The 24,055-nt window shown below is 40.8% G+C and overlaps 3 protein-coding genes across 3 annotated transcripts; all 3 read right to left on the bottom strand.

Moving 5' to 3' along the window:
- Nucleotides 1-1,298: 1,298 nt before the first annotated feature.
- LOC147857665 (pentatricopeptide repeat-containing protein At2g39620-like) lies at nt 1,299-4,454 on the bottom strand. The gene has a single exon (XM_087327851.1). The coding sequence runs from the start codon at nt 4,029-4,031 to the stop codon at nt 1,638-1,640; it is 2,394 nt and encodes a 797-aa protein (XP_087183977.1). The 5' UTR covers nt 4,032-4,454; the 3' UTR covers nt 1,299-1,637.
- A 1,530-nt stretch (nt 4,455-5,984) lies between these two features.
- LOC147857664 (pentatricopeptide repeat-containing protein At1g74600, chloroplastic-like) lies at nt 5,985-8,096 on the bottom strand. Its single transcript, XM_087326705.1, has one exon. It carries the CDS (start codon nt 8,054-8,056, stop codon nt 6,080-6,082), a length of 1,977 nt encoding a protein of 658 aa, XP_087182831.1. The 5' UTR covers nt 8,057-8,096; the 3' UTR covers nt 5,985-6,079.
- Nucleotides 8,097-9,519: 1,423 nt separating this feature from the next.
- On the bottom strand, nt 9,520-13,042 carry LOC147857663 (uncharacterized). The gene is made up of 2 exons (XM_087327528.1): nt 12,229-13,042; nt 9,520-10,532 (listed from the first exon to the last, which is right to left on the bottom strand). Exons 1-2 carry the CDS (start codon nt 12,975-12,977, stop codon nt 9,890-9,892), a joined length of 1,392 nt encoding a protein of 463 aa, XP_087183654.1. The 5' UTR covers nt 12,978-13,042; the 3' UTR covers nt 9,520-9,889.
- Nucleotides 13,043-24,055: the final 11,013 nt, after the last annotated feature.

Raw genomic sequence — 24,055 nt, 5'->3', positions numbered from 1 at the left:
AGAGAGAAGAGCGATACAAAAAGCTTTTCGGTTGTAACTGCCGGTAGGCGAAGATAGAGCTCGAGGTCATTGCCTCTGAGTCTCCCATTGTTCCCTTCCTCTCATTGTGATAGTTGGAGTCTGTGGGCTCCCGTGGTTTTTCCCAATTAGGGTTTTCCATGTAAACATTTGGTGTCGTCTCTGTTGTCTGTGTAAGTGCATGGCTACTTTCTGTTTATTTCTTCCATTGTGAGTTTGAGACTCGGTTGTGGCCGAGCGTTATTCCGTACACTCATCCTCTTTGGATCGACTTCATCGATACAGAGGTATACTTATTGGTGCAACCCTAAGGAAAAGATCTATATGATGGTCTATATTATGTTTAGGAGGCGACCCATGCGGTAGTTCACTTGGAAAAACATCATAAAATTCATTTAAGATTTTATCGAGTAGTTATTGTTCAAAATAAGATAAATGATCTGTGACACTAATGATATTATAAACTTGAATGTCTAGATCAAGTACACAATAGAATAAAGTAGAATAAGACAACTCGGATACTTATTGAGAGGAAACAATCAAAGAAGATTGTATTTTAACACATTGAATAAAATGATTATAATCGTTTAGTGTAAAAGTTATTGAATGGTGAAGCCAATCAATAGATAAAGAAGAGTTTTTATTAAAGAACCAAGGATAACCTAGTATTACATCAATGGTACAAAGATTCACTGCATGAAAATCTACTTATTCTATATAAGTATTAATGTAAATAGTCAATGAATGAATCACCCCGTTGATGTATTGTACTATTCAATAAACCAAGTGCACTTTATAGGTGTGATCACTTACGGTGGGTTGGATTCCCCATACTTGAACCAAATGATCATTCACAAATTTATGTGAGCTTACTTAATCATATAAGAATTGTACTCTTGTGTATAGTATTGTTCCGTATCATTCATCTAGTTTCGCTTAATCCTAAGAAGTTCTAGAATTTAAGAATTCTTTATACCCATTGCAAGCTTCAATGGACTCACCAAAATAGCTCATTAAGTCGTAAGTGGAAAGGGAAAAAACAAAAGGGTTTATTGGGAGTGGAGAGTTTTCTTGTGTTACACTTATAATGTTCTTAGTGGAAGTAATGATTTTTCACTCCCATGGACTTAGCCACTTTGTTGAACTAAATAAACTTCTTGCAATCCGACTTCCATTTTTATTTTGTTTTTCTTTTATTTTTACTTATATCTTTGTAGATGGTAACAAAATTACCCATTTCCATAGTGTAGCACAAAATGCGCAAATGGGGGAAGCCCATGTTGTAGCCAAAATACATGAAGTCCATTTTCTAGCCAATATACATGGAGTACATTTTGTACTCAATATAACTTGAGCCCTTATTGTAGGCAAAGTATCAGGAGTTCATTTTGGGAATCATATAAAGTCTGAGATATTGAGTCAATATTTGTGTTGGCTTACGAGAATTTGCATTTTCCCTAGAACTTAACGATGACGACACCAATGCCATTTGATTTCCATCATTGATAGACATCACAAATGTGTGGTGCAAATCTTCTTTGTAGTTTTTTCCACCTTTTGTCGTTTAATAATGTACCTACCTACCCTTGGACAATACACCCCAAGACTTGGTGTTGAGACTATTCCCTCATCTCGTGCAAGCTCTCTGTTTTTCTTCGCCTCATTGCTTGAATCTGACTTGCTTCCTCTTGCATGCCGGCATCCATATAAATGTAAGACATCAAAATATATGGTCCAGCATCATGTGAATCTGATTGCACTACATTTTCAAAAGCCTTCCTTCCAAGGTGTGCATTCCCCCACTTCCTACAAGCATTTAACACACTATCCCATACAAGAAGGTTTGGGTGAGAGGGCAGCTTCTCTATCATTGACACCGCCTTGTTTAAGTTACCAGAGGACCCAAGCAACTCAATCATGCAATTATGGTGCTCTGCAGTTAGATCAATGCCATAGACCTTGGTCATGTTCTCATATAGCATCCAACCCTTGCGAAAGAGGCCAGCATGACTGCATGCTTTAAGGATGCTAATGAAAGTAACAGCATCTGGATTTATACCTTCTTCGAACATTCTATTCAATGTGTAGAAAACATTTCTGCTCTCACCAAGTTGAGCATACCCTGCTAGTAATGCATTCCATGAAACCACATCCTTGATTTGGAGGTCCTGTATCACTTTTTCTGATTCCATAAGCAAGCCACATTTGGCATACATATCTATCATGGCATTGCCTACATTGCCCCTTTCAGTCAATCCTTTCTTAGTGATCTCGAAATGTATTAGACGACCATTTTCATTGGCCCCTATACTACCACAAGCCTTCAAGCTCAAAACCAGAGTCACAGAGTCTGGAGGTATAGTTTCTAGTTGCATTTGTTCAAAACACACAAGTGCATCGTTACTCTGCCCATGTTCAACATATCCAGCGATTATTATATTCCACATGACTGTGTCTCGAACAACAAGTTTATCGAATACTTCTTGTGCTCTTGCAGGTAACCCCTGCTTGATATGCATATCAATGAGGGCACTACCAAGAAAAGAATCAGTTTGCAATAGTCCATGCCTAATAATGTCAGCATGGATTTCATCACCCTTACCTGTATCTTTCAAGTCACCACAGGCTTTCAAGACACTAACAAACGTAACTGGGCTTGGACGCACACCATCTAGCTTCATAGCTTTGAAACAAGTTAATACTTCCTTGCTATGCCCATGATCAACATATCCTTCCATCAATACATTCCATGCAATTTCATCTCGAATCAGGAGCAAGTCAAATATCCTCTTGGCATCATGAAGAAAGCCACATTTGGCATACATATCCAGCAATGCATTTCCTAAAACAACATCGCTTTGAAATAGACCCCTTTTTACAATCTCAGCATGTATTTCTTGACCCTGACCCATGTTTTTAATGATACTGCACGCCTTCAAGGTGCAAATATATGTGACTGCATCTGGCAAGATGCCTTCCTTTAGCAATAGGTGGAAATATTCAAGCGCCTTATCAGCACAACCGAATTCCACGTATCCATTGATAAGTGCATTGCAAGACACCACATCCCACACTCCAAGGTTATTGAAAGTCTCTTGTGCTTTGGCAAGTAAACCACATTTTGCATACATGTCCACCAAGGCATTTCCAATAACAAGGTTTTTCGCCAACAAACCTTGCCTTGCTAACTCTACATGCATTTCTTGGCCTTTTTCTTCAGCTCCGATCATCGTGCAAGATTTTAAGGTGCAGATATATGTGATAACATTAGGTGAAATATTCTCAAGCTGCATTTTTGTATAAAGCTCAAGTGCCTCCTCACCATGTCCATGTTCTGTATATCCTGCTATGAGTGTATTATATGATATCACATCTCGGACCCGAAGTTTTTCACAAACACCTCTAGCTTTTGAAAGCAATCTGCATTTGGCATACATATCGACCAAGCTATTGCCAATAAAAAGGTTTGTTTGCAGGAGACCATTTTTCTCGATGTCAGCATGGATTTTCTGGCCCATCTCTATTGCTCTTATGCTACTACAAGCTTTCAAAACACATACATATGTGATAGCATTCGGATAGAGCCCCTCAGTTTGCATATGTTCAAAACACATCAAAGATTTCTCTCCACAGTCATGGTCAGCATATCCTGAGATTAATGCATTCCAAGAGACAACATCTCGCATATGAAGTTCATCAAATACTTCTTGTGCTTTACAAAGGAACCCACACCTGGCATACATATCAATTAAAGTGGCTCCAACATAAAGGTTTTTCTCTAGTAACCTCGCTTTATGAGCCTCAGCATGTAATAAACCCCCTAATTTCAAGTCCCTTTGTTTTGTACAAGCTTTAAGTAATGCTACAAATGTGCGTTCTGAGGGATATATTGAACCATCCTTTTGCATTTTCCTGTACAAATTGAGTGCAAATTGTGTACTCCCTCGATGAATGTGTCCTTTGATGAGGGTATCCCAAGATGATTCGTTTTGATAAACCATCATAACCAACATTTGTTGAGCATCATACTGCTTCTAAATTCAGAAAAAAATATGCTATCCGAAACAGAAAGATTTTTTTTGTAGGACCTTCTGGAAAAGAAGAGATCGGTTTCGCAAAGCATATGGTAATTTCCTTTCTTTTCTGCATTTGTGAAGCATGCTTCTGAAATCTTCAGCTGATGGAGATAGAAACCTTAATTCAACTGACGGATTTCGTAGCTTGAAATTGGAATGGAGAAGACGACATAACCTATTCATGTGGATGAAACGAAGATGGAGATTCCATCTGGAGGCTTCAACAGTAAATATTATCCAACGGTAAGGTAGAAACGTGATCCATACTCTGTTCCGTTTCTGCAGGAAGCAGATGGACCTCATCATCGCCATAGCCCTGAAGCTCTAACTAAATAAACGTGCACATTCTGTATTTCCCCAAATACCCCTGTATCTCTCTTCAATTCTCACGTTTCCGTCGTTGCACCTTGATCAAGCCAACACCCATTCATTACCATTACAAATTTACATACATCCACATACATACATGCATACATACACATACATTCATATACATACATACATACATACATACATACATACATGATCAGTCCATCCATCCCCATCTTCCTTGGTTACTTCCATGCACTAGTCGAGCAAATAAACAATCGATTCATTCCTTGTCCTTTTGCTTGAGCACTTGGATGAATTCCTCTTTCTTTCTTTTCATGGTTGACTAGCGTATGTTTGTAAAAAACAATGAGAGCTTAATGGTATTGGGGAAAAGAAAGTCTAGTTTGCCAACTCAAGAAGAGTCTATACAACCTCAAGAAGGCCCTGAGACAGTAGTAACGAATAGAGGGTTGTTGCTTCGCAATTTTTATCCTATAAATATGTATGCCTGTGTTTGTAAATCATTATATATCTTGGATGCTCTGAGAGCCCCTTTCACACTATGATGGAGGGCTTGGTATAAGAGTTGTTAGTAGATTAATATGGTGAAAATTTCAAGAGGTTTGTTGTTTTAGATTCATTGCTCAAGAACAATTCATAACAACAACATGCTAATTTGATGAAGGATTCATCGCAATATTGCATTCCAATGAGGATGCATGTAGTACAATATTTAAATCATGATCCGAGTGCATGATGATTGATGTCAACCCTAGTCAAAGATAGAGTAATGGGAACTACAAGGAAGTTCCCTCAAAGAATCAAGAGATTTCGTAAGCTTGGTGTATGAGTTGGCCTAGGGTGTGAGAGTTGGGCACATCCTATTTAGTTGCAAAGCCAAAGTTCTAACTTCCACCCACATCATGTAGACAAACAGTCAACCCCTTAGACCTAGCTAGAAAAACATTGAAACAATGTGAATGCATTGGCTTTAGACATCCCCACGAATTCTATTTTGACATTGCTGTGTGCATATTCCCAACCTTGGCTTCATTGCAATGCCTAAACTTTTCCGAACCTCAAGAATTCTATAACAATTATATATCAGTATTCTTGTTCTTTGGTTAGCTTTTCGAGAATGTGAATATCACTCTTAGTATTTTTTCGAAGGTAATGTGATTTGATAGAATCATATAAATTTAGCATTGTAAGGTTTCTAAGTTGACGTTAAGCCGAAACAATCTACGAAACTTGATATCAACTTCAATATTTGCTAATGTTCCAAAAATGTAAACTGATGTATGGAAAGAATCAATAACCATAAGGATTTGAATCCCATCTAGTCAATATGTTCTGGTTCAATGAGAGTATATGCTTCCCCTGGTTAAAATGTGTATGCAGAAATTGCGCACACTTAGCTATCGGGCCTAAAATGAGTAAAACAAAGCAGAATGGACTACTGAAATTGATCCTGACAAAGCTCAAAGATGGTGCTCCACCAATCCTGCCACACCAAACAAATGCATATCATTATTTTCTAATATAGTCTTGTTTTTCATGCACTAAAAAATAAGATTTCAAATCATTTTGATGTATCGTTTTGCTGTTTTTTTAGTGATTCAAATCTACTTGTGTAAGAGAATCCATTCTATTTGAGCATCTACTTAAAAGATTCATTCACCAAATAATATATAGTCTTGCATTATACTAGTGGATAACATTTTGCTGATGTGGACGTAGCCAGACGCATCATTTGGGTTCAATCGAACAATTCCTTCGAAGCATCGTTTACCAACGTCTATATTACCATGCATTGAAGAACAAGTTAACACAGACATCAGCGCGTGCAAATCTGGCAATACATCCATTGTTTGAAGAAGGTCATCAGCCATTTTGAAGTATCCGGATCTAGCTAAAAGGTCGATCATACAGCAATAGTGTTCCATTTTGGGGGAAACACCATCATCACTCATCGATTTGAAGCACAAATAACCTTCATGGAGTAGACCTGCCTGAGTACATGTCGCTAAAACACTACTAAGAATGAGATCATTGAATGCCAAACCTTGGTCCTTCATCTCCGAAAGACACTCTTTTACTTGTTCGTAGCTCCCTTGTTTTGCATACCCAGCAACAATACAACCCCACACAACTATATTGTGGGTTCGCATATCACGGAATGTTTTACGACTCTCTTCAATTTTACCACAATCTGAATACATCTCCACCAACGTACTTCCCACCGCCTCATCTCCTTCGATCTCATCGTATATTATCTGTTTATGTATCAGTCGACCTTTCTTCACTGCCCCTATAGTCCCACATGCCTTCAACACATATAAGAAAACTGATTTCTCAGGCTTTATGCCATTTTCTTGCATCTTGTCATAGAGCTGAAGTGCAAGGAATCCATGTCCATGTTGCACATAACCAGCAATCATGGCTGAACATGACACAACATTCAACGTCCTTAATCTCTTTAATTCTAACTCAGCTTCTTCGATACTACCGCACCTAGCATACATATCAACAAGAGCATTTCCGATGGCTTCATCAGATTGAATGTCTGATACAATCATTTGGTTATGTATATACCGCCCTTGCCCTATTGCTCCTTCACATCCACAAGCCTTCATAACACATGAATATGAATATATGTCCGGCTTTATACCCTCCTGGCACATCTTCTCAAACAAATGTAGTGCTTCATGATAGTAACCATGTTGAACAAATCCACTGATCACAGCACCCCAAGTCACAGCATTATGATTGGGAAGACTATCAAAAGTCTGCTTAGCATCATCCAAACTACCACATTTCATATACATATCGACAAGTGTAGTTCCAACAACGACATTGAGCTCTAACCTCCGATCAATGACCCATCCATGCAGAATCTGGCTGAACCCAAATCCTAGAAGTCCAAGAGAACAACATCCTTTCAACATACAAGCAAAAATGAACTCATTAGGCTCGATATTCTCTTTTTGCATTCTATCAAAAAGACAGAAGGCATCATGCCCTTGTTCATGTTGAATAAAACCTGCAATCGCTGCACCCCAAGTGATAACATTTCGGCTCTGAAGGTTATTGAGCACATTAACCCCATCTTTTAACCTTCCGAAATTCGCATACATATCAATGATACCACTTCCTATTATGACATCTGATCCGAACCCATCTTCTATCACCTCATTGTGCAGTAACTTTCCAATCTCTAGACCATCAGAGCAACAACATATAGAGGCTTTTAGCAAACTTGACATGGTGAACTTATTAGGTTCTATGTCCAAATTCCGCATCTTGCAATACAGTTTCAATGCTCCGTCTCCTTTGCCATGTTTCACATATGCAAGTATAACGGCATTCCAAGAGTATATTGATGGATTGCATACATGGAAAAAGACTCGATTTGCTTCAATCAAGCTACCATGCGAGCCAAACAAAGGGATTAGGATATCACCTGTACAAGCATAGGAATGTAATCCAAGAGAAACAAGGAAGGAGTACGTATTTCTGATAGACTTTAGGGTTCCATGGCTCCCTAAACTTGGCCATGATGTATGTTTATCTTTTACTCCTAGTAGATTAACTAGATGAAGCAGTTCATCAATCCGCCATGTCTTCTTTACCTGTTGTTGAAATCCCATATATCATACATGCTCTGTTCTCCATCTTAGTCCTCCATACATGAGGGAGGGAGGGTTCACTTAAATTTACAAACACAATTAGGTCTATTTATAAATGTATGCCTCTTCTAATTATGTCTTTGTTTGGTTGGGTGAATAGAGTTGTATTAGTTATAAAAAAGAAACGTGTTCTTTACTAACCGGATCTCTCCAAGCAATAACATCTCAAAGGTTTCGAATAATGCGAAGTTAGAACTACCGTATTAATTTACCTTTCAATTGCCTTACATGTGCCTCAAAGACAAATGTATTACATCTGTCATCAAACATGCCTTCACCCCAAACACATACCTCAAGAACTCAAAATGTCTTCAAAAGTGCAACAAGAGGATGACCTATCATAACACCCATTGGAATGGGAATGCCAATAATAGAAACCCACACTACAAAAAACATACATCCAATTATATCTTGACACCACTTAATAGTAAAGTGATGCCCACTTAAGTTTCAACTGTGCAAAATAAACACATCTGGCTTTCTTAAGGTTTTCCCTAGGCTTAACTATTATGAATTGATTGTTGATGATAAGCAATATATAAAACTATTGACAAAGATAATGTTGCAATTGTGCTTAGTCTCAGGAACCACTCTCAAGCTCAAGACAAGAGATGAACATAAAACCCTGTTGAATATGATCGTATACTATACATTGGAAGTTGAGATTATTATGGATCCTTATAATCAGGGCTTTGACTTACCAATAGAATCTCAATACAATCTAAAAGATGTTATAATGAGTGAGGTGGCTTGTCCCATTCACATAGCTCCCAAACCTTTACATATTCCAATTTCCCACATTCATGGGCCCTTATAAGTTATGGGTCTGTTGCAAATTTTAGGATAACTAATATTCTTTTAAACCTTATGGAACTAGAAATATAGCCATCAATTAAATTGTTTCAGTTGTTATACCATAATATGTAAGTAATTAATAATCAAACCTATGCAAGAAACATATGCATGTAGCAACACCTAGAGTTGTTAAATGCCCTAATACTCAAAAGAAACGAATGATAATTTAAATTTGAGATAAAAAAGAGGAGTGCATATGAAGAGGGTCTGAATACCAACACTAAAATCTAGTGAAACCTCATTCACCTTGGACCATGTGACAATTGCAAGTTATCTATACTGAGTACATTGTGATTTTACATTGTCACAACTAATTAATATTTAGTTTTAATTGGTATTTAGTTGTCCTAAAACTAACAATCAATAAACATTGATTGAAATGAATCTATAATGAGCAAGATTGAGAGTACAGAAATAAAGCATGCTCTTGTCAATATATTGGTTTAACTTATATAAGTTATAAATATAAGATTCATCGATGCAGTCGTATGTCTGATGGCAAATGGTATGTGTGCATTTGTGTCTGCATGTGAAGGTTCCATTAAGTAATGGATTGCTGGAGACAATACTTAAAATAGCTATGCAAACTTTAATCAAAGATAAGATTCCACTCAAAAGTGAGCTCAAATCACCCAACATCACAGCATACAACAGTGAAGCGAACTTCAAAGTTTGGTCAAACAAAAGAACTGACGAACACATTCCAATTGGTCTCCTGTGCCTTCCAAAGGAGATTCTTAGATCACTTTGTATGACATCTAGTCGTAAGAAAAATCTCAAGGAACCAGTATTTCCAGCACAATCCATTTAGGATGTATTAAAGAATTACACGAAGATCATCCTTTAATCACGGATATGAAAGAAATGATATTGATAGTCTTCATTCATCAGCTTTTAGTTCCACCAAATTATGTGAAATTGAATTTCACGAAATTAGCCTCATTCAGCTGCATTAGCTCCATCATTAAGTTCTGGAACTTCATTGAACATAAACTGATCTTCATAATCTATCATAAACTGAGTAGATCTCTTCACATCCATGAACAGCTCATAGACCCTACTCACGTCTTGAACATCTACTTCTTTGCCTTTCCTCTTTTGGCATGCAAGAGCTGAAGCTGTAATCAAATGGATAGCATATCGAAGTGATGTTTCTACACCTATCTTTGTAAGTAAAAACCGTGCATCCTCTGTCATCTCCACGTCCTCCTCTTCACACCTTATATCTAAAATCTGCCTTATCTCATTTTCTGTATACGGTTGAGTAGAGATGATCAATAAACGATCAAGAAGGTCAATTGGTATACCATGGGGAGACTTGTAATTTGTACCCCGGATTCTTGTGATCCCTCTATTTGTAGCAACCACTAGAATTGGTGCCATTTCGTTCTCTAATGCACGGTTTAGAAAAGCAAAGCATTCTATGTCTAGCATGTGTACCTCATCTATGAAAAGCACCCCCGGTATAATCTCAGCTTTGCCTTCTTCTTTCCATTCAGCAACCTTGTTATTGATCTGTTCTCGAACTTCAGAACGAATCTCACCAGTGTCACCAGTGAACAAAGCCAAAAATCCTTGAGTTCTAGCACAACAAATAGCAATACAAAACAAAAATATGTTTAATTTATATGAAAAGTACGTATATGTGATAGGCATCTATCAATGGTGTTCAGTTCAACTTACTGTCATAATTTTTTCACAAGAGTTTTACAATGCCATAAAAACTTTAAAACTATATATTTCAATAGGCATGAATCCAAGCTAGCTCCTCTAATTTCCGTAGCACTAATAGACATAAAAGGCTTCTGTTCCTTTGATTAACCATGAAGAAGAGTTCGACCTCTAATAATTCCATAAGTATAAACAGGAGCACAATTTTTCTATTGTTTCAACTAGCAATAGATGCCTTTGACTGATTCTGGAAACACCTAGAAATACAATGTTTTTATTCCTTTAACTGCCCATAAAAAGGTATAGCTTCTATAGTTCAATTAAAAAATCATGTTTTCCTATGATTTTATCATTCAGGAAAGAGAAAGATTCTTGCATGTAGATAGTAAAGAAAAAATTACAAATTAATATAATTTCTTATAAATTTTATGACAATTTACTACAATCTCATGCATGAAAAGGAATGAGCTCAGCACTAATCAGCAAAAGAAAAAACTTCTGAACACAAAATGTAACCATATATAAAACAAGATAATACCAACAAAATTAAGATTTCCATAAAACACCGGACGCAGCCTTTTATATATTCCTATAAATCACTGGTCTGTTCTTATAATTCCCTATGGCATCATGCATGAGAAGGAAATTCGATAGTCAAAAGTTTCAGAGACTGAATAATAGATGGCATGCAAGAGAAATCCTATAAATTTGTGGTGTTCTCTCATAATCATGCATGGAAAGGATAAAATTCAGCCATCAATAAGCATAGAAGTTTTTTGAACTCTATCTTTTTGTCAAACATGCATGTAACAATACATAGCATAATGTTAGACCCCAGAAAGTATGAGCAAAACTGTGTGTTGGTCTCTCATCATTTCCAATGATTTCATGAATGAAAAGGAGGAAATTCACCAGATGATAACTAAAAAGAAATTTCCCGAACATTATAGATAGGATAATATAATCTAGGGTAAGGATACAACATCAATCCACTGTTGATGACAACATCAATCTCGGGTAAGGCTACAACAATGTAGATAGCATAATATAGCACCCCAACTAAACATGTATGTGACCATAGATAACATAGTTGTTAACAACCCAACAAACATGAAGATGTATATGTTTCTAATCATAGAATGCATATGCATAACATCCCAACAAGTCATAGAAAACAGTTGTGCATGTAACTGATAGATAGCATGATATAACGAGCTAACTGAATGAAATAAACTTTATTAAAGTATGTGCATATCGATAGAAGGATTAATATAACACCTCAACAAGTCATTAAAAAGCTTTTCTATTGAAAACTAGCTATTCTATTTGATTATATGTCAGAATTGATTGCATGCCTATTACCCCTCCTCAACAAAAATGGAATAAAACGTAAGCAAGCGTATAACCATACAATACCCCAACAAACATGATAAAAGAAGCATGCACGTAACCATATAATACCCAAATAAACAATATAATACCCGAAAAAACATGATCGAATATGCTATGAATATAACCACAGATGTCCAAATGTGACATCCCTCCCAACAACAAACATGATAAAAGTAGAAAAAAAATTAAAGAAAAGCATATATGGAAAAACTAACCTGCTATTTATTACATCAATCTCATGTAGAGTGACGACATGAACAACTTCTTTTCGCTTCTGCAATTCCCCATCGGGGCATTGAACAAATCGAGTCTGAGGTCCCATTGCATCATAATCTCTTGACCTCGAGAAAGACCTTCCTAGTTTAGTTATCTTCCCTGAACCTTTATCAATCGCGATCACATCACCACTCTGCACTTTCTCTTTCCCTAAAGCTTCGATCATCTTTGTGCCCAGATCATACACGGTCTCCATATCACTAGTCTTTAGGGTTAGCTTCCCTGTCTTGGAAGCTCCACCAGCCACAGCTGGACGATCTACCTGAATCTCCACCACTTCTCCTTCCAGAATCTCTGTTTCTTCTTTTATCCGAACTGCAATGGCCGACCGGAAAGCTTGCGTCAGAGCTTCTGTTTTGCTCATCTCTAGTGAGAATATCTCGCTCCCAGCCATCATGGCAAACGGTGTTTCTTCACCTAAAGCTTTTGCCATGCCCATGGCTATGGCCGTTTTCCCTGTTCCTGGTTGTCCTGCGAGAAGGACAGCCCTTCCTGCGATCTTCCCTTCTCTGATCATCTGAAGGATTATGCCTGCAGCTTTTCTCGCAGGTTTTTGGCCCACCAACCCCTCTGAGACATCACGAGCTTCAAGGGAATCGTCTAGGCCTAATCCTCTGATGTGAGAGTGAGCTCCGATTCTCTCTATCCTGGTCAGGTCTTTAATCTCTGGAAGCTTGAGGTCCACCATGGGCACCGAGAAGAAGGGGAAACAGAGAGAAACACAACGTTTAGGGTTAGGGTTTGAATGCCCTAAGACAGACAGACAGACAGAAAAACCCTATACCCCCCCCTCCTTCTTCTGTTCCCTCCTCGACAGCAAAAGCAGCAGCAGGAGCAGGAGAGCAGGTTTTATCAAATTCGCCCACATACCCCTCCCTTCTTTCTTTCTTTTCCAAACTCAAACCCAATTCACATGGCGAAGAATAAATAATAGCATGGATCATATCAATATTCAATATGTATGTGACCTTGCACACTACTTTCTTTCTTTCTTTTTCGCAAATCAATGTTTTGTTATTAAAACAAGATGATAATACACTTCACTACATCATGAGTAGTGATAATGCGTGGGAAAAAACTAGATGGCATACCTCTATCTCCTCTCAGGACAATGTCCCCAAACAACACAGTTGCGAAAATTGCCACATCAATTTCCCTTTCATCCTACGAAGTTGTTGTGTTACCCCCCATGAAGTCCATCAAACAAGAACCCATTTCTCATGGTCCAATTAAACCACATCCCCCAATACCTAAGGTAGTCAAACACGACCTTATATGATGGTGCAGGCATGCCTTTATCGTCATCAATAAAAACCCTGTTAAAAGGTGACAAAATATTTCCTGTTATCGATGCCCAATTTTGTGATATAACCACCCAAATGGCTTTAGCAACCGGACATGTAATGAACCTATGTCTGGCATCTTCCTCAACCACCATGCAAAAAAAACATGTCCCATTTGAAATATTTCGCCGTTTTAAAGCCATTGCCAAAGGCAACCCACCAACAATCACATGCCAAAGAAACACCTTAGCACTAAACGGAAGATGTGACTCCCATCCTGCATCCAAAACTCTAGTCCACCACTTTGCATGTCGAGTAATATACCATGTGTTTGCAACCTTGGTTGCTAACCAAGCTCTATCTTCAACCAACTTATGGTATACATCATTAGTGTTCACCACAAAAATTGATTGTCCAATACCAAACGACCAATCTTTCCATGGGTCCGCAACCAACAACATTCGAATCGGGAAAACTAATCTAGGCAATGCCAATATTGATTCCCAAATGTACCCATATCCTCGTGGTATATGAAACTTATTTCTAACTGTCCTAAAGGCCATCATTTTCCTACATGACTGTAATATACCATCTTCCACCGTTACCAATCCTAGCTTGGCCATTCGATTAAATTGTGTATTTAGGCTTTCTTTTCCATCCCAATGTAGTAGCCTTGAAGATGCCAATACCTCTGCTACCAAGGAATTAGTATCTTTTCTACACTCAAGGGGGCTCCAATGAAATAATTCCAAGCATCGCTGCCAAGAAAGCACTAATTGCTGGACCATAATAGATTTTGAACATTTAAATGCACAGGTATTATTAACAACATGCCACCACGATGTTCTAATTCTGGTTTTCCCATGGTATATACCAACCTTTTCCACAAAATAACAATTTATTTCTGCCCAAGGTTGGGTGCCTATGCACATACCTTTCAATAGATTGAATCTTCGAGCCACCATATGATCCTCCAAATTTAGTAATGCAACTCCCCCTAACCGTTTTGGAGTACAAATATAGTTCCATAATACCCAACTCATACCCAATCTTGATTCTTTCTTCCACAATGTATATTTAAGTGAACGAGCTAATTGATCAAGTGATTTCTTTGTCCAAGGTAATAATGGCAAAAAATAAGAAATCATTGGAATCATTATAGCTTGTACCACTTTGAGACGAGTACTAAATGGCCATGCTTGAGACTTCCAATACATAAATTTGTCTAAAATGGTCCCCGATATTCAATTCAAACTTTGAGACGTTGAGATATCAACACCAATAGGGTAACCTAAGTGCCGACACACATTGCCTTGATCCAATATTTGGCCACACCATCCGAGATCCACCAAATCACTCACAGTGCATCTAATGAGCATAGACTTTTGCATATTTATATGTAATCCTGACGCCAATGCAAACACATTCCACACCTCCATGGCTTTTGCTATATTATCAGGTACCGCTTTGAGAAATAAGAACGAATCATCGGCCAATGCTTGTGCTATCAATTGTTTTCCTGATGGCAACTATTTCCCCATATGTTGCCAACTCATGCATCTTCACCAAAATCGGGTGTGTAGCAATTGCAAATAACAATGGACTCAATGGGCATCCTTGTCGAAGTGATCTTGCCAATGGTATTGTTTTAGTTACTCCACCATTTAACATAATGTGTAAGACTGCACCTAATCCCACCAACAAGGGGATGTGAGACATCCTTTCCCCAAAACCCATATAGGACAAGAGTTGATTAATAAAAGACCAACTTACATGATCATATGCCTTCTCGATATCTAGTCGTATCATTACAATTTGCTGTTTGGATTCTTTTGCATAATCCACTGCCATTTGCACATTCAAAATATTATGCAAGATATCCCTTCCTTTAATAAACCCATATTGCATTGGATGAACCACAGACGACAATAGCTTTTGAAGTCTATTTGCAATTACTTTGGCAAAAATCTTATACATCCCACCCATTAATGATATCAGTCTCCATTGAGCAAAAGACATACGAGATGCCACTTTTGGTATAAGCTTAACCAGGCCTATTTTCCATGACTCAGGCATTTTACCAGAACTCCACACTTCTTGGAATAACATTGTTAGAGGACCTTTGAGTTCTTGTACAAATGCTTTAAAAAACTCATTCGTAATGCCATCCCAACTCGGGCTTTTATCAACTAAGAGATGTGACAATACATATTCAGCCTCCTCCTCTTGTATATCCTCCTCCATGGTCCACATGTCATGTTGCCCACCAATCATTGTAACTGAGTTAAAGAACATTGATCTCGCTTGTGTTATGTCATCATTTAGATTACCTTCTTGCCCAAAAAGATTCTTGAAATGCTTAACACACTCATCAATAATCACTTGTGGGTTTGTATTTAAAGTTCCATCAATCTCTATGCATACCACATTCATCCTAGCATGAGATGCATGCAACCCATGGAAAAACTTATGTGAATGACAATTGTGATCATGTACTTCACTTTTCATAGCCATCACCCGTGATTGTTGATAACTACAAACCTCTAACACTTGTAAAGCATGTGGCAATGCCTCTTGAATATCCAACAACACATCATCAAATGGACATTTCACCAACAATGCATTACATCTGTCTAGAAATTGTTGGATTAAAATCATCTTTTGTTTACGGATGGAAGCTTGATGAATTCCATAATATCGTGTAAAGCGTTGAATATTAGAGAGACAAACATCCCATGATGAAAGACCATGAACATTGACTTGTCTAGTTAACTCTTCCACCAATTGTCCCATAGCATGTTTAAAGTTATTATGTCCAAGAAAAGATGAAGTAAACCGCAATGGTGGTTTTCCCAATAACGATCTAAAATCATCCATAGTTTGATGTGTGCAGTCCAACACAATCGGGAAGTGATATGATAATCCAATCCCCCTATACACTTGCATAGTCATAAGTGATGGCAAGAATGTCTCATCATGCATAATGTAGATTCAATTCAATCTACTCCAAGTCTATCTATATCATGCAGATTGAAAAGTATAACCAATCTCATGTCCATTAATCCAAGTCCATGCATCATACCTTAAGACCTCCATCATAAACAAATCCCAAACCTCTCGTTCAAGAGCATCCATGAGGCCATGCATCGAAGTAGATTGACCCACCTCTGAACACATGTTAAAATCACCTAACAAAAAACCAGTTCTTCCATGGCGTAAAACTTGATGTAAAGCTCTCCACAGATTGATACATTGTCCCGCAACACTTGGTGCATAAATACCTACCACCCAAATCTTATTCCCTTCATAATTAACTTCAACCACCAAGAACCGACCATGAACATCTCTTTGAACCACTATTGGTTTCAAGTTGTCCCTTACAATAAGCATTATGCCTGAATACAACCCTCCAGTGACCCCAGCATAAAACACATGATATTGCTTATAGTGAAGAGACGACCCAGACCTAGCATGCTCCTTATGTTTTACTGCACATAATACATCCCATTGACTAATAAAAACAGTTTTGCACATACTATATCGCTTAGACGAAGAACAAATTCCCCTTACATTCCATGTGACTATTTTCATCAATCACTAATTAGGATGTTGGCTTGATCACGTTCTCGTTATGCCAATATGTTGGGTATATCCCCGAAATAATCACTTAAAACTGCAAATGCATTTTGCACAGATGGTTGATGTCTATCGGTGGATATCATTGTACCCCACGAACTATTTCATTTCCAATTTTGTTTGTGTAATGGTAGATTGATTTTACCATTCTTATCAAATCTAAGGTTGAAAGGTTTTGTCCCTTGATTAGATTGTTGATACAGTGAACCTTGCCACGGTTTTGACCTTCTTCCCAATTGATCATAATTAGGTGCATAAGACACCCCCATAGGATCTTTAGAGGAGCTACCCCTCTCTTGGCCATAATGTTCATGAACCTTCTCTTTTTGGTGTCTTGGATGATTGACCTTAGAGGCCACCTTAATCCAAGACCCATCATCATTTATTAAGTCTTGTCTTCTTTCTTCAATATATTTGTCTTTATGTTCCAAAATAGTGACACCTTTACCTTTGTCATCATTTGGTTCCTTAGTTTTTGGCACCTCATTGTCCTTTGTGACATACTCTGGAATTAACACATCACCATGGGAAGTATTAGTCATCTCTACTACCGGTGTTTGTGGACATTCTACCATGAAATGACCCAAACCACCACATCGGAAGCAATGATTGGTAAATGATCCCCAATGCAATTGGCAACAGAATGATCTCATCTCCTTAGTTTTTATGTTTAGCCACAAATGAACATAGAATCTATGGCAGAGATGGATACATGTATAAATGCAAGACAAATACAGAGCCAAAGGGAGGAAGGAGAAGATGATGTTATTGTGAAGAAACAAAAGATTGGAACTAATAATATGCATGAGGAGGATATAGATATGTTATCAAAACCATCCTATGCACATGTTATGGGAGAAGGTGAGGAGAAGAGGAATGATCAATATTGGGAAGTGATGCATGTAGTTGCCAATGAAGCTCTCCATGAGATTTTACCAGATGATATAGAGATGATGGCCAACATAGAAGAGGATGAGATCGTAGAGGCGGAGATGCCATGTAGGGAAATTTTAAAGGCGTTTTCCATGTTTCATGAGAGAGGCATTATTTGCTTCTTTACGGGAAAAATTCCTTTGGTACATTGGGTGTCATGCCTTTCGGGCTCACAAATGCACCCACTGTTTTCCAACATATGGCAAATGACATTTTCCGAGATTTTCTAGATATCTTTCATATAATCTATTTAGATGATCTGTTGATTTACTCTAAAACACAGGAGGAGCATGGTATTGTGGTGGTCACATGGACCACACCTAGATTAGGCCCCTACCAAGCCCCATGCACCACACCCCAAATTAGGCCCCTACCAAGCCTCATGCACCACACCCAAACTAGGCCCCCACCAAGCCCCATAATTAGTAGAGCTAATTGGAGCGGGAGAACACCCTCCACGCTAAGAGAGAGTCTATAAAATGTAACTTGAGACATAATGAAAAGGGGGCTATTCTTGAGAGCATTTCACATCTTGAGCATTTCACATCTTGGTGGAGAAGACGGGCCAAGCCACCCCAACTCACGACCCCAACAACGCCCGCCACGATGCAACACGACAACAACGACGACAACACAAACTCGATGAATCCGGAATTCCTACAACACAATCAAGGACACCAGCCCACATCGCCAATCGACCAACTGGTTCAAGCTCTGTCCAACATCATTTTACAAGTTAACCATACTAACCAAGCCATGTTGTCCTTTCTTTCAGCACGATCCGAGCCACAACAAAATCTCCCGGACTCTCGAGTTCGCCCAAAAACGTTCTCCGGCCTACCATCGGAAGACGTCCTCTCTTGGCTGGATCATTTCGAAATGGTGGCCAGTTACCACCAGTGGCCACACCCTCGGAAGGCAATGGAGATGAAGACACTCCTCGAGAATATCGCGGCAACATGGCTTGTACAACAACCCGAAGAGACACGCAACGACTGGGATCTGTTACGGGCAGCCATGATTCGGAATTTTGCTCATCAAGACTCCCGCCAGACGGCCCTACAACAACTTGAGTCAATTACCCAACAACCACGCGAACCCATCACCCAGTTCGCGGTTTGTTTTGTGCAGATCCTACGCCGGGCTGACGCCAACATGTCGGAGGACATGAAGTTGTTTTTTTTCTGGCCGCGTATACGACATGACCTCCGCCGCCGTGTACGCGATCAAGGCCCGACGACACTACACGAAGCCATCCTCACTGCCCAACGCATCGAAGCTGCAGACGCGCACGACATGCACACACCAGGTAATCTCAGTCATGATCATACAAACACTATACCAGCCGTCACTCCCATGGACATCGACATCCAGAACGCGCAATTACGTGCCAAGCGTGCATTGCTCGAACGAGACAGCCAGGGACGCCCCAAATGTTTCTACTACAACAACTATGGCCACATTCGGCGTCACTACCGAAAGTGGCAGAATCACCAACAGAAGCAGAACGTCCAATTAGCTGACGTTGCCTCCCTCTCTGAGCTCCCGGAAAACTAATGTGCGGGGTGCCGCAGGGAGAGCCGCCCCCGCACGTCCACGTCTCCACGTCCTCAACTTCTCCCGTTTCTCCCATGATCGAGCCGCCCCCGCACGTCCACGCCTCCACTTCATCAACTTCGCCCTTTTGTACCACAATCGCCCGCCTCCAGCACACGACCCAAGAAGTTCTCCTCGACTCCGGCAGCAACATCTCTTCCATCAGCGCAGATTTAGTCACCCAATTACAACTTCCCACGAGCCACGCACCGCCCATTAAAATCCTCTTCGACGACCAACAACGGGTGTACCACTCACATACGCAAGTCAGGTGCATGCTCACCATTAGTTCCGCCCAGATCCACCATCGTTTCTACGTCCTCCCGCGCCAGTTGTTCCCAATCACCTTGGGATGTGATTGGTTCCTCCATAGTCGAGCCTGTCTCGATTTCTCCGCACAACAGCTCATCCTCCCAAATCACATTCCGATCGCGCTCTTCACTACTCCGCGGGATACCACCCACATCAGCAACACACAGTACCTGATATCACCGGCGGAGCGCATCAACGACATCAGACGGCTCCTCGCCACCTTTCCCTCGTTGTCTACACCACCTGTAAAACCTCCCTCGGTCCGTTTTCCGATTCACCACACGATTCCTACAGGCAACGCCCGCCCCATCAACGCAGCTCCCCAACGTCGCTCGCCTCTCGACCACGAGCGCATCGACAACGCCGTCAAAACTATGCTCCAACAAGGGATTATCACACCTTCCAAGAGCGAGTGGATCTCGGAGCCACACATGGTAAAGAAAGGGGATGGTTCTTACCGCTTTTGTGTCGACTTTCGACAACTGAACCATGTCACCACCCATGACCGATACCCTCTCCCTCGTATCGATGACCTCCTCGACCAGCTTGGCAAATCGAAGTACTTCACCTCCCTCGATCTAGCCTCGAGATATTGGCAGATCCCGATGAATCCTCACGATGCCCACAAAACTGCATTCCGCACTAGGAAAGGCATTTTTCAGTTCACACGGATGCCCTTTGGCCTATCTGATGCGGGGAGCACATTCCAGCGAATAGCTAATGCCATCTTCGATGATCTCATCACCCGCCGTGTCGTCATCGTCTATCTAGACGATATTCTGGTACATACAAGCACTTGGGCAGAACACCTTCAAGTCCTTCGGGAGGTCCTAACTTGTGTTCAACGCTATCGATTGCAACTGCAATGGAAGAAGTGCCGATGGGGTAGTACGTGCCTCCGCTTCCTTGGGTACGTCATCTCCTCCGACGGAATACAAATGGACCCGGAGAAGACAGAAGCAGTCCAAAAATTCCCACGCCCCACCACAGTCAAGCAGCTTCAACGCTTCCTCGGCCTCCTCACGTTCTCTCTTCGTTTCATCCCACGGCTAGCTGACCTGTCAGCCCCACTACGCGCGCTCCTACAAAAAGACGCACCCTTCCTGTGGACCGAAGCCTGCGAATCCAGCTTCCTGCAGCTCAAGAGAACACTCCAAGCCTTTGACCTCCTGGCCCACCCTGATTTCACGAAGCCTTTCCATCTGCAGACGGATGCCTCCAATGTCGGCCTTGGTGCGGTCCTGCTCCAATCCGACGACAACGACCAACTCCGCCCGATTGCCTACATCAGTCGGTCACTTACCAAAGCCGAACAAAATTACTCGACAACTGAAAAAGAGTTCCTCGCCATCGTCTGGGCATTCCATCGTTTCCACCCATACCTTCACGGATCAAATACATCAGTCGAAACAGACCATCAGCCATTGCTCTCCCTCATAAAGAAGGCTCATCCACCCGGCCGCTTACTTCGTTGGGTTTTGGCGCTACAGGATTAGACATTCACTCTGCGCTATCGCCATGGTCCACAAAACATCGTCACCGATGGATTATCCCGCATATCCTTTCAGGCGAACCAGATCACCTCCAACACAATCGATTTCCCCATATCCTCGTCCCAAATGGCCAACATGCAACAACACGACAAACAAATCCAAGATATCTGCCACCGCCTACGAGCTGAACCGACATCATCCCTCACCAAGCAATTCATGATCCAGGATAATGTCCTACTTTTTTGTCAAGTAGGCAAAGAACCCTGAGTCTACGTGCCTGAGCAACTACGCCAGTCTTACCTTCGTTTCTTCCACGATCACCCGTTGTCCGGCCACTTGGGTTTTCATAAGGTGCTCGACAAAATTCGTCGCAAATTCTATTGGCCTGGGCTACGCCACGAGGTCGCCTCCTACATCAAAGCATGCAACTTATGTCAGGCCATCAAATCACCTCAAGTGGCTCAAGGCCTCTTACATCCGATACAAGTTCAAGCTCCATTTGAAATCGTCGGATGGGACATTATGGGCCCCTTTCCCGAGTCACAAGGAGGGAACAAATTCATCCTCGTCATCACCGAGTACTTGACGCGTTGGGCTGAGACGGCCGCTATCCCAGATGCAAAGGCTATGACCATCGCCTCCAAACTATTGGAGAAAATCATCTTCCCCCACGGTTGCCCACTCCAAATCTTGTCCGATCGAGGACCCCATTTCAACGGTGAGCTCCTACGCCTTGTTTCAACACAACTAGGAATCCAACAGTTATTCACGTCACCCTACCATCCGCAAACGAATGGGTTGATGGAGTGCCTCAATCGAACCTTAAAACAACAAATCTCAGCCTACATCGATCCGCTGCACTCAACCTGGGACCGAATCTTGCCCTTCGTTACGCATGCCTACAACACAACTGTGCAAGCCTCTACCCGCATTAGCCCATTTCGGGCCCTTTACGGAAGGGACCCGCGCTTACCCCCCGAAGTGGCAGTCCCGCAACCAACCACACGACTCCACGCTGACGCAGTGTCTTGGTGGTCCCACCTACAACAACTCCAGCCCCTCCTCCGCAAAGCCATCACGAGCAACCTGCACCAGGCACAACTATGCCAAAAATGACAACACGATATAGGCCGTGTCGACCATCAATACCACGTCGGTGACAAAGTCCTCGTCTACTTCCCCATCCGTCGTCGCGGTCTCAGCGAATCGCTCATGCACCGATGGATCGGTCCCTTCGAAGTTCAAAAGCAGATACGCGACACTACATACCTGCTCCGCCGCGCCTCCAACAACCGCTCTACCTTTGCTCACCAGTCTCGCATGAAGCCCTTCCATCAACTACCACCGCCCCCGCCCACACTCATGCCTACGCCCACGCCCGTGTCATCCCCCCGTCTGGAACCGTCGTCCACGCCTCGTCGCGCTTCGACTGCACAGTAACTTTTTTTTTTTACAAGGGGGAATTGTGGTGGTCACATGGACCACACCTAGATTAGGCCCCTACCAAGCCCCATGCACCACACATAGACCACACCCAAATTAGGCCCCTACCAAGCCTCATGCACCACACCCAAACTAGGCCCCCACCAAGCCCCATAATTAGTAGAGCTAATTGGAGCGGGAGAACACCCTCCACGCTAAGAGAGAGTCTATAAAATGTAACTTGAGACATAATGAAAAGGGGGCTATTCTTGAGAGCATTTCACATCTTGAGCATTTCACAATATACATGTTCGGAAAGTACTTGAACGCTTAAGAAAGTATGGTTTGTATGCCAAACTTGAGAAGTGCAGTTTTGACAGCGAACAAGTCGAATTCTTGGGTTGCTAAGTTCTATCGCAAATTCATACGAAATTATTCAAAGATCGTGTTGCCTCTCACTGTCATGATATGGCAAGACTCGAACCCATGACCTTATGTTATATGGGTCGAGCTCTTGACCATTATACCGTCTATTGTAATACGTAGGATATTATTTTCATTTAAGTTTTATTATAGGAAATTAATGTATATTCCTAATTTATCTGGAACATTCTAGAAGTTTCAAGATTACTACTAAGAACACTATAAAAGAAGGCACTGGGCATTATTTTGAACCAAATTAGTTCAACGCCAGTCTTAAGCCTCATAGCCATCTTGTACTTACTCTTCATATAATATATCATCTGTCATCATCATCTCTCTCTCTCTCTCTCGTCCTCACTATCTCTCTCTCTCTCTCTCTCTCTCTCCTCTTCTCTTTCCTCTCTCTCGGGAGTCTTATGCAGTCCCGTCCTCTTAGTACTAATAGTACTTCCCTTCTCCAGAACTAATTCTCGCTCTGTTTTAGTACTATTCTTGACAGTTTGAACCAAAATTTCCTCTCTAGTCTTTCTTTTGGTTTCCCTCATCCTCTTATCCTTTTTCTATACAATGGCTTTTGTTAGCGCCCAAGAATATCAATCCGTTTTCTCCGAGCTATAGTGTCTAAAAGAAAATTTTGTTGCCTTGGAACAAGAAAACCAACGGTTGTT

The sequence above is a fragment of the Azolla caroliniana genome, unplaced genomic scaffold, assembly GCF_043228905.1.
Source record: "Azolla caroliniana isolate FFs.n. ecotype wild unplaced genomic scaffold, voAzoCaro1.0.p SCAF_11, whole genome shotgun sequence".
Taxonomy (NCBI): domain Eukaryota; kingdom Viridiplantae; phylum Streptophyta; class Polypodiopsida; order Salviniales; family Salviniaceae; genus Azolla; species Azolla caroliniana.
Note: the sequence above shows the minus strand (reverse complement) of the source record. Positions and strands in the feature narration are given on the sequence as shown.

Coding starts and splice junctions, on each gene's coding strand:
- LOC147857663 (XM_087327528.1), bottom strand. CDS start 12,977: ATGGTGGACCTCAAGCTTCCAGAGATTAAAGACCTGACCAGGATAGAG. Junction 10,533..12,228: donor ATTGATGTAATAAATAGCAG/GTTAGTTTTTCC, acceptor TTGTTGTGCTAG/AACTCAAGGATTTTTGGCTT.
- LOC147857664 (XM_087326705.1), bottom strand. CDS start 8,056: ATGGGATTTCAACAACAGGTAAAGAAGACATGGCGGATTGATGAACTG.
- LOC147857665 (XM_087327851.1), bottom strand. CDS start 4,031: ATGTTGGTTATGATGGTTTATCAAAACGAATCATCTTGGGATACCCTC.